The 11,638-nt window shown below is 48.4% G+C and overlaps 1 protein-coding gene across 1 annotated transcript; it reads right to left on the bottom strand.

Moving 5' to 3' along the window:
* Window positions 1–356: 356 nt before the first annotated feature.
* Window positions 357–9,777, bottom strand: RPL3L (ribosomal protein L3 like). The gene is made up of 10 exons (XM_080942207.1): window positions 9,675–9,777; window positions 9,164–9,356; window positions 5,482–5,650; window positions 4,205–4,340; window positions 2,806–2,992; window positions 2,557–2,717; window positions 2,277–2,378; window positions 958–1,053; window positions 632–751; window positions 357–498 (listed from the first exon to the last, which is right to left on the bottom strand). The coding sequence occupies exons 1-10, from the start codon at window positions 9,675–9,677 to the stop codon at window positions 442–444; spliced, it is 1,224 nt and encodes a 407-aa protein (XP_080798333.1). The 5' UTR covers window positions 9,678–9,777; the 3' UTR covers window positions 357–441.
* Window positions 9,778–11,638: the final 1,861 nt, after the last annotated feature.

Below are 11,638 nucleotides of genomic sequence, written 5' to 3' on the forward strand. Positions count from 1 at the left end.
CAAGCTCCCCCAGGGCGCACGTCCTCACTTCCGCCCCCAGAAGGCCCAGCCCGGAGAGCCGCTCCCAGGAAGCTTTGCTCTCAGATGAAGCCCAGACCTCTGCGGAGGTACTGTAGAGCGGCTCGGCCACAAGCACAGCAACGGTATTACCCAATGGTCGTAGCTGCTACTAATACCGTTGTGCAACTGGAGTGGAGGCGCGTCCGCTCAGCTGTATCTCTAGTCCTCTCCAATCCGGCGCTAAACCTGAGACGTCGGCCCGCGTTTCCCAACCCTCTGACCCAGGCTTAAAATCTACATCAGGCCTCCCCAGGAACGTGGAAGAGAGACAGGCAGACAAGAGACAGAAACACACAGAGGTTCCTCAAGATTTTATTGATCAAAAGGGACAGGACTGATAGCAGGAGCACTCCATCCCAGATGTTCTCCGTTCCAAGCATCTTACATGTTTCCCAAGGTCTCCGGCTTCTCTTTCTCCAGATGTTTCTTTTGGGGTCCCTGGTTAAGGTGAGGAGACAGGATGAATATTAGTCAAGAAATATACCTACGACCAGCGCCAGGGCTACCCAGAGCCTGCTCTACTGGTCCGCTAAAAGCCCCCTTCTAGTTGCAACAAGTGGGACTAGCTCACCATGAAGGCCCTCTTCTCCTGCGCTGTCTGGAAACATCCATGGCCAAACTTAGAAGTGGTGTCAATGAACTTAAGCTCAATATTCTCCAGGGCCCTACGGCTGTGGTGCACTAGTAGAGACTGGGTATCCAAGAGAGAAGAGATGTCAAGGACCGAGGGCCCCAACTCCTGTGACCTCCAGTTCACACCAAGGAGGGCTCAATCAGTCACTCGCTCTTGCCAGACCCCTCTCTTTGCTCTCCCACCAGCACAACCCACCACAGAGCAGGCTGAAGGACAGAACAGGCTACTGGAATCCACTCCTCGGCTTGTCATGTGGCACTGACCTTCCTCAGTGTGATCACTCGCTTCTTGGTACCTGCAATGCAGCCCTTTAACATGATGAAGTCATTGTTCACTTCCCCATAGTGGGGGAAGCCACCCTACAGGGAGACAGATCACACCAAGCCAGGAACAGTGCAGCCAAGTTAGGAGGTTGTAATGGAAGGAGCCTACCCTCAGACTCCTCAGGGGACAGTAACATCTCAGCTGCATACTAAGTTTTTTTTTTTGTTTTTTTTTTTTTTGTGTCATCTCATTTAACAATATGGGACACTGAGGCTCAGAAGTTTGGGTTTGCTGGGTGTGGTGGTATACACCTGTAAATCCAGCACTTGAGGGGGTGATAGGAGATCACTTTGAGTTGAAGGCCAGCTCAGATACCAGTAAGTATAAATAACTCAGCTTGAAGAATTCTAGACTAGCACGCCTGAGACCCTGTGTTCAATCCTGAGCACTATGTTAAAGAATGGTTTTAGCTGGGTGGTGGGGGCACACACTTCTAATCTCAGCGCTTGGGAGACAGAAGTTGGAGGATATTGTGAGTTTGAGGACATCCTGGTTTACAAAGCAAGTTCCAGGACAGCCAGTGCTACACATAAAAACAAAACAGTGTATCATGGCATAAGCTCTCAGCACTCAGATGGTAGAAAAAGAAGGACCAGAGGCTGGAGAGATGGCTCAGAAGTTAAGAGCGCTGACTGTTTTTTCCAGAGGTCCTGACTTCAATTCTCAGCAACCACATGATGGCTCACAACCATCTATAATGTAATCTAGTGCCCTCTTCTGGCCTGCAGGCACACATGCAGGCAGAAAAACTGTACACATAGTAAATCTTTTAGCAGAACACTGTAGACATAATAAATAATTCTTAAAAAGAAGAAAAGAAAACGGAGGATCTTTAAGGTCATCCTGAGCTATATAGGGAGCTGAAGACCAACCTGGGTTACACGAAGTATGTGTGTGTATGTGTGTATACGTTTTCTTTTAAACAGACACATGCTTCAGGCTCCATGGCTATTTCCTTCTGGCTCTGGGCTGGTTCCTGGGCCCCCATACTCCATGGACACAATACAGTCTCTTCACAGTGGTTATGAGGGTTTAAAACAGACAAGGACTGAAGCTTGCAAGTGTGTGCTCTCTGGAATACCAGGCCTCCCATCACTTCCCTCCTGCCAGAACTTTGGGACTAGTCTGTGTGTGGGGCAACATCCAGTTGTAGAAAACACACGGAGCTCTTTGGGCAGGATAGCACCCAAATGGAGGTAGTGCCTGTCACCTGACCCCCCACCAGATGCAATTTGTCAGCCTGGCCACACTGTCTCACCAGGGGTGTGATAGACTTGTCGGTTACGTCGTAGCTGGTAGATGCGTTGTTTCTGACCATCTTCCCGTCTTCCATGTGCAGCCCCCGGCCAATGCGGTAGATCTGGCAGGAGAACCGCACGGTATGGACCAGAGAGGTCGGTTCTGGGGCTAGCAATGTGGCCAGACAGACACACATTCGGCACACATGCTCAGATTCTGGAACTAGTGATATCTCCTGAACCCAATCATTGTTTGAATCATGCTGTCCCACTGGAGAGCCCTCGGAGTTATGGACGCACCTTCTTGTTCAGCTCTGTACGGTGGTGGTAACCCTTCTGCCCAGCACGGGCGATGGAGCAGCCTACTCGGGCAGGGTGCCAGGCACCAATGCAGGCCACCTTGCGCAGGCCCTTGTGGGTCTTCCTCGGAAGCTTCTTGGTATGCCAGCGACTGGTGACCCCTGTAGATGGGAAGGGCTAAGGTCTCAGAGGCCACTCCAGCCCTCACTAACCAGTCTTCCCGGAGCCACTGTCTCTACCAGGCCCTACCTTTAACACCCCGGCCTTTCGTGACAGCAATGACATCAATAACCTCACTCTGGCTGAACACACTGTGTACAGGCACCTGCTTCTCCAACCGTGCCTGAGCCCACGCCACCTTCTCAGCCACGGTGCCACCGTTCAGCTGAATCTCCATGATGTGGGCCTTCTTCTGCCGAAAGGGCAGCAGCTTCATCTGCGAGACACGGAAGGAGCGTCAGTTAACAATCCCCACACACCTACAGAGGGCTAGCCCACTGGTTACCTGGAGTTTTCCCCTCCTCTATTTGTCAACAGACCCTCCTGAACTCCCGCCATATGCTGGGAGCCGTACGTACGGCATAGATTGGTTCAGACAGCATCCCACATCCCAGGGAGTCCCACCATCTATACCATCTACCACCAGATAAAAGCCAAGTAATCTCTTGGGGTACGGGCTCAGCGTTCTGATGGGCCACAGGTAGCACATCAGGTAAAGTGATCGGGGAGGGACTCTCTGAGGAAGTGACCAAAAACTCACTAGGCAAAGGTCTGAGTGAGTTTATGACATAGGAGGCAAGCCCTGTGAAAAGGCCCTGTGTCAGGAAAGACCTTTAGTGGGACAGAGAAGAGACTGGTCTGGCCAGATGGGAAATGGAAGATGTCAAACTCAGGTAGATACAGGAATGGGCTCCAACACTTTTCCAAGTGTACATTGCTAACTAGACCATCCAACAGGGCTCTGGCTATGAGCACTACACGCTAAGAGGGCATATGGGTGGAAACAGACCAGTTAGATTACAGCATAGTGTTCAACAAGTATTTGTAGAGTTCCTGCTGTATACTAGGCTGTGGTAAGTCCTGAGGCCCACCAGGAATTAGATGAGTGTGATCCCTTGCCTCCATGGCCCCTGGAGGGCACACTGATGAACAGTAAGCCCTGACTTGCTTACCCATGAACTGCAAGTGAGAGTCAGAGGGCAGGGGACATGCCAGAGAGGAGTGGGGACAGGGCTGCTGATGTGCTGCCTGGGGATACTTCCCTGAAGACAAGATGACTAAGAATATTCCAGAACGAACGAGTGTTCTGGTTACGGTTCAGTCAACATCAAGCTGGACCAGAGGTACAGCCAGTTCTCCATGTTGAACTGTTGGCTGCAGACTCAAGCCTTTCAGGACATTTGGGGGCCTGAGTGGTCTATGGGACACTGTAGCTGCTGATGACACTAACATATCACATCATAGGCCAGTGACCTCTCAACTCTGGGACAAGAATGGCCTATGAGGGAGCTAGCCACATCTTGAGCCTGTTCCCAGGGCTGGTGCTATTTTTAAGCTGACATTTGTCAGACTCTTTATTTTGGAAGTGGAGGATGGGAAAGGCACCCAATGGTTGAATGGGCTGAAGTGGGGGGGGGGCTGGGCTGACCTGGGTGTGAACAATGACCCGAATGACCTTGCAGTATTTCTTCATGGCAGCAAAGTCTTTCTGCAGCTGTTTCTTGCCGTCAGCATCCCGCCACCTCTTGCAGGCTTTGGTAAAGGCTTTCTTCTTACTCTTGTGCCTAAGACACACACACACACACACACACACAGAGAGAGAGAGAGAGAGAGAGAGAGTGCTTTAGATTCAGCCAGGAAGCTCCCTGAATTATCTTTCCTGCTTTTCCCTATCTGCAACCCACCAAGCAAGAGCCCTGTCCTAGGAGCCCCCCTAAGAGCCAGAGCTTCTTCCCATGACCATCCCCGATCATTTTCCCACTCCCTCCCTTACCACCTCTTTCTATGTGTGTGGGTGTGTCTCAGAAGGGTCCCACTATGCCACTGAGGCTAGACTAATACTCCAGATTCTTCTAAAGTATTAGAATTACAGGCATGTGTGTGTGCAGCAGTAATCCAACCTCTAAAGTCTCCCTCACACCATGAGCAGATGCTGTGCCTCCAGCTAAGCAGACAGCTTTCTCAGCCCTTACTGGAGCTCTGGAAGGTAAATGAGCCCCACAGTAGAGATGGAGAAGCCACGGTTACAGAGGCTAAAGTCTGGGATAAACGACCAACTCATAATGCAAACAATAAAAACAGCATCCCTGATGCTCACCAGTCGCTGCCTTCGTAATGGTGGTGGGGGGCAGCTCTCTGTGCTCTCTAGCAATCCATGGCTCAAGATATCAGCCTGCCTGCCCTCAGTCATACGGTCCTGCCCCAACGCTGAAGCGCATATTCATCAATTAATTCCCACAGAGGGTCAGGGGTTAAAGGCGTGCACCACCACATCAGCACTGTAAGAACTTCTTGGCTGTTTTTTCCTTTTCCTTTGGCTGCTTGTACATTCAGATCAATTCTGAAATTTCATCAGTTTAGCCTCAGGGATAGAATAGCCCTGATGATTTTCCGAATTTATATACGGTGTGTATACATGTGTACAAATACCACAGTGCACATGTGGTCAGAGGACAGCACGAGTCAGTTCTCTCCCCCCACCCTGTCTTGGGGATCTCACACTGCTTGGCAGACTCAAGTCAACTCCCCAGCCCAACCCTGAAGATGTGCATATCTGATTCCTCCTTTTTCTGGATCCCAGTGTCCTCTCCAACCCTCTAACTCATATGCCTCCCTGCCCTGCTGAACTGAAGGCACCACACACACTCTCTGCCTGGGCAAGTCTCCTGGTCCCTCCACCGCTCCCGCACAGAGCCAACCTCTCACCAGTCCTTGTAGAAGCGCCGGCGGCACTCATCACTGAGGTGTTCGGCAAAGATGGTCTTGAAGCTCCGAAGACCTCTCGGAGTGGCCACGTAGCCCACCACACCCACCACCACCAGCGGTGGCGTCTCCACAATTGTCACAGCTTCTACCTCCTCTCGCTTAGAAATTTCTGTTTAGACCAAGGGATAGGATTTGAGGGGAGCTTTCTCGGCCAATGGGGAAGGGAGCAAGAGGGATCCCACCCACAAGAAACACAGCTGTTTCCCGGCTGACTGTAGTTAGGCCACCATAAGCTTTGGGGTTTATTTTACTAAATATAGCTCCATAAGCTCTAGGGAAACCTAGAAACCCATCATTTCATGGATAGTCTTAGGTTGCCATGAGTTTCATCATAGGGTTTTGTTTGTTTGGTATGTCGTCTGGGGTTTTGTTTTGTTTAGGTTTGAGGGAGTGTCTCCTGTATCATAGGCTGGCTTTGAACTTGCTATGTAACTGAAGACAGTCTTTTTTTTTATTGTTTTATTATGTATTTTTGTAAAGATTTATTTATTTATTATAGATAAGCCCACTGTAGCTGTCTTCAGACACACCAGAAGAGGGCATCGGATCTCATTACAGATGGTTGTGAGCCATTATGTGGTTGCTGGGATTTGAACTCAGGACCTCTGGAAGAGTAGTCAACGCTCTACTGAGCTATCTCTCCAGCCCATGGAGACAGTCTTGAATTTCTGATCCTCTTGCTTTTACCTCCCAATCCCAGTGTTGGGATTATGGGCATCAGCCACCATGCTCAACTAAAATGTATGTTCTCAAGATGAAAGGAAGGAAGGAAACTGGAAGAAAGAGAGGCATAAAGGAGAGGGAAAGTAAGAAAGGAAGCAACGAAGCTTGAGAGCCCCACAATTGCTCCCCTTTTCCTATAAAACCTTGTCCCGATGAGAGTTTGGGGTTGCTTCACCAAACTGTCCTGTGTTGATGATGAGTAAGCCCAAACTCGAATTTGTAATAAAGAGACCCTAATGTGATTACAGAGTAAACGGCTCCTTGGTGGTCTTTTGTGGTTCACAAACACTTCCTGACACATTTTCTGTTGCTGTTAATAAAAAACATCATGACCAAAAAAACTTACTGAAGAAAGAATAGATTAGTTCTAATGCTATCTGTGTTAATTCGGCTCCAAAATTACTCAGGAATCTGCATTTCCAGGTGCTGAGGGTCCCTGTTCACCTTTGGCTCTAATCAGTAAATAAAGTTGCCGGTGGCCAATGGCTGGGCAAAGAGACAGAGGTGGGACTTTTAAGGATCCATGGGAAAGGACTCAGGAAGGAGGAAGTGGGGATTCTGCCATGACAAGAGATGAACTCACCAAATAGGTGCAGGCCAACATGTCGGTGCAGGGTGAAAGCTGCCCCAGGAGGGCTGCCCAGCAGTGTCCAAGACAGCAAAGATTAGTAAGTATTAACTCAGGAATATCAGAGGGGAGTGTGTGTTAGCCTTGTGGGGTTAGAGAGTGGTTTAGGGAGTGGTCCAGCTATTTCGCTATTTAAGGTATTTAAAGATAAGGCTGTGTGTGTGTGTGTGTGTGTGTGTGTGTGTGTTTCATTCATCTAAAGCAATTTTGGTGGGTGGCAAGAAGTGGGCTCATACCCACCTGGGAGTTTAGAATGGATTAACTAATTACCCCTTCGTATTCTGGCTTACAGTTCTCAGATCATACTCCACCTCTAAGGAAAGTCAGAGCAGAAATTCAAGCAGAACAAGAACTGGCCAAGGAGGAGCCCTGCCTACTGGCTTGCTTCTCAGGCTGCTCTTTTCAGACCACCAGCCTAGGGAAGGCATCACTCACGGTGAGCTGGGCCCTTCCACATCATTCATTAATTCAAAGTAAAAACGCACCCTAGGCCACTCTCATGGGGCATTGTTTTTCATTTAAGGTTTTCTCTTCCCAAATGACTCCAGCTTGTGTAAAGCTGACATAAAAATAGATAGCACAATGGCTCACAACCACCTGCAACTTTAATGCTGGGGTATCTAGCGCCCTCTTCTGGGCTCCGCAGACACTTGCACTCATGTGTGCACTCCCACACAGACATATACATACCTAATTAAAATGAAATCTTTGAACATCAAACCAAGAGCAGTATAGGTGACTGGGTTGTTTCTTGTGCGACAAAACATTCTGGGGAAGCACTACACTCATATCTAATAAGCAAGTAGAAAGCTCACCACAGACCAAAGTATGGATACTACCAAAGTCCAACTTAGTAGTCTAGAGAGTTTTACTGAAGTTTGTAGTTGATTTATCTTGTTTACCTGTCCCTTTAGAGACCCCTAGTTGCTACTGGATCTTTAAGAATCTTAGTGGCTGGAGAGATGGCTTAGCAGTTAGGAACACTGACTGGTCTTCCAGAGGTCCTGAGTTCAGTTCCCAGCACCCACATGGTGGCTCACAACCATCTGTGATGGGATCTGATGCCCTCTTCTGGTGTGTCTGAAGACAGCTTCAGTGTGTTTATATCTAATAAATAAATAAATATTATCTTAATCCCCCCCCCAAAAAAAACCCCTCATGTATACATTGTACAGGGATTACTTACAGGAATATGGGTGAGGGGTTACTTATAAGAGCAGAAATAACTCAAAATTCAACTCTATCACAGAAGATGGCTAACCAAAGCTGGAAACCTGAAGCACACCGCACAGCCTGCCGACAGCTCACTAGTCAGACACAGTCCAAGTCTCTCTGGTCGAAACCTCTTGCAGGCAGCTCCGCTGGCTTCTGTCTTGTTCCTGGTGGCTAACAGTCTTCTTTGCAGCTCAGCTCTGCCCCTTTGAGGGGAACTCTCTACTTCTATTGCTTACTCCAGCAAAAGGGGGGGGGTCTAGTAAATCTGATCAATTTCAGGGATTTCCTGGAGCAATTTTGAGTTGTTTACCTTTCTTCTTGGGTTTCCCAACAGGATGGAATATTTCCATCTAAACAATACTGTCCTTCGACTCACATGTGTATCCTACCTCTTCTGAAACATGCTCTGAAGTTCTACAGGTAGATACTGCACAGGTTTTAAGGTAGATGGGAGTAAACCCATTTTAAGATTTCCTGTTTGATGCATGTTTAGCAACGCTGGGGATTGAACCTAGGCCTTTGAGCACACAAAGAAATCACTCTGTTCCTGAGCCACATCCCCAGATCTTTTTGTTTCTTTCATTTTTTTTTTGTTTGTTTGTTTGTTTGTTTTAAGACAGGGTTTTCTGTGTAGCCTTGGCTGTGCTGGCCTCAAACTCAGAGATCTGACTGCCTCTGCCTCCCTAGTACTGTGCAGAGCCACCGTGCCCATCTATTGTACCTTTATTTTGAAACAGAGGCTCACTAAGTTATTCAGGCTGGCCTAGAATCTGTTCTCCTGCCTGAGCATCCCAAGTAATAGAGTTCTGAGTCCTTGTTTCTTCTGGCTTCCCCATGCACGTACTATCAGAAACCCTCTCCCACCAGACATTGTTCGTGGCTGGGCATCACAACGTTCAACACGGATCCTGTCTGTCCTGAGGACAACACTTCTGGACAGAACATCATCTTGTCTGGGACTGAGGCGCCACCTGGACCACAAGAGCACTTTCAAGGCTCCTAGAACCTAGAAGATTCTATTCCCAACTCTGCGGTGTGCCTCCCTCAGTAACTCACTGAGTCCGGGTCGGTGCACTTCGCGAAGGGTGTGGGTCATGCCGGCTTTGTAGCCCAGAAAGGCTGTGAGGTGCACGGGCTGGCTGGGGTCATCACGAGGCCAGCTCTTCACCTTGCCCCGGTGCCGCCGGCTCCTCTTGTGGGGCAGGAAACCCAGGTGTCCATGTCGAGGGGCAGAGAACTTCCGGTGGGACTAGGAATAGGAGAAAAGGAGTGGTCTAGAGGTCCAGTCAGTCAGTGCTAACTCATCCATATACAAAAGAAGAGATTGCAGATAAGGGAGGTTGAGGGACAGGGTCTCCTGCCCCTGTGTACCCAGCCCAGTAAGACCTGCAAGGGTCTAAGGCAGTAAGATAGAGAAGCAACTGTGGCCTGTCCATCTCTTGCCCCAAGAGCACAGCCCTGGCCCTTTTCTGCCTCTTCAAACCCATTCCTCACAGTTCCAGGATTCTCCCTGCCCCCTCCCCCTAGAACGCTAGTTCAGTTCAGGGTATATCCCCAGCCCACTGACCATGGCCGATCCCTGCAGGTCAGGAAGGGGCCTCCCCACAAGGCACCAGATGTCAAATGACAGAGCTAAAACACTCAACTGTCAGATCCCAGATTTAGCACCTGGCAGGCTCCTTGGCCAGCTCCTGTAGCCAGCATGGCTTTTGGTGCCAGCAAAAAACTTGGGAGGGGCATTAGATGGGCAGCTTACAGTGGTGAGAACATCTGGGACCAGGGATAGCATTTTCCCCCGTAGTCCTGGGGACTGGGTGATGACTTAAAATTCAAGGATCACTGTGACCTGACGAGGGACCCTGTTCTTAGGCCACAGCCAGAAGGAAAGTCTTAGTCTGGTAAAGAGGTCTCCTGTCCTGGCAGTAGTAAGCTAGAGTCCCCCATTGCTGCAACAAAAACAGTATCATTGATTGTGGAGAGAGAGGTCAGCAGTTAAGAGAACCATCTGTTTTTCCTAAGGACCAAGTTCAATTCCCAGCACCCACAAGATGGCTCACAACTGTAACTCCAGTCCCTGGGGGATCCAAAGTCTTCTGGCTTTTATAAGCATTGCATGCATGTGGGGCAAAGACATACATGCAGGCAAAACACTCCTAAAGAACAACAACAACAAAAAAGATAAAAAAATTTAAGGCATCATAGTCAAAAGCAACTTGGGGAGAACGTGTTTATTTGGATTACACGTCCTGATCACAGTCTGTCGTTGAGGTAAAGCCAAGGCAAAACTCAAATCAAAAACTTGAAAATTTGAAGGGAGAAACCGAAGTAGAAGCCAGCCGGGTGGTGGGACATGTCTTTAATCTCAGCACTGGGGACACGGAGGATGAGAGTTCCAGGGCAGCCAGAGCTACACAAAGAAACCCTGTCTTGAAAAGAAATTAAGAAAGAAAGAAAGAAAAAAAAATGAAGGAAGGAAGAGAAAGAGCGGGAGAGAGAAAAGAAAAAAAGAAAGGAAAAAAGAACACAGCTAAGTGTGGCTCAGTTAATAGAACCCTTGCCTAGTGTGCATAAACCCTGGCTTTAATCTTAGCACAGCATAAACTAAGCAGTACAACCCACAACTCTAATCCAACACTTCCACTTGGAATGTGGAGGTGGGAAGTTCGGAAGTTCAAAACCATCCTCAGATATATACTAAGTTACAGGCCAGCTTGTGACCCTGACACAAAGAAACGTAAAAACATAGTCAAACAAGAACCATGGTAGGATGTTTAGTTTGGTTTGGTTTGTCAAGAAACCTTGACACACAAGCTAGGGTCGTCTAGGAAGAGGGAACCTCAATTGTGAAAATGTTCCCAATTAGATTGGCCTATAGATGTTGGAGGGCCCAGCCCACTGTGGGTGGGGCCAGGTTCTGTAAGAAAGCAGCTGAGTCAGCCTTGAAGAGCAAGCCAGTTACCACACCCCTCCATGGCCTCCCCTTAACTATATTTTCTTTGTCTTCTTGGTTTTTTTGTTTGTTTGCTTTGCTTTTGTTTGTTTGTTTTTTAGACAGGGTTTCTTTGTGTCAGCTCTGCTGTCTTGGTAGTGTAGACCAGGTTGGCCTAGAACTCACAGAGATCTGCCTGGCTCTGCCTCCCAAGTGCTGGGGTTAGAGGCAGGTACCACCACTGTCAGGCTTTTTCCTTTTTTTTTTTTTTTTTTTTTTTTTTTTAGTTAAATATTTTATTTTATTTATGTGTGTGGGTGTTTTGCCTGCATGTATGCGTGTGTACCACTTGTGTGCCTAGTGTTCTTGAAGGCCAGAAGAGGGCATCAGATCCCAGGGAACTGGAGTTACAGTTATGAACCACTATATGAGCAGTGACATCAAACCCAGTCATCTCTCCAATTCCTTCTTTTTCTTTTGAGAAAAATTCTCGTGCTGGTGGGATGGCTCAGTGGTTTAGAGCACTGGCTGCTCTTCCAGAGGTCGTGAGTTCAAATCCCAGCAACCACATGGTGGCTCACAACCATCTGTAATGGGATCTG

Source organism: Micromys minutus (genome assembly GCF_963924665.1).
Source record: "Micromys minutus genome assembly, chromosome: 31".
Taxonomy (NCBI): domain Eukaryota; kingdom Metazoa; phylum Chordata; class Mammalia; order Rodentia; family Muridae; genus Micromys; species Micromys minutus.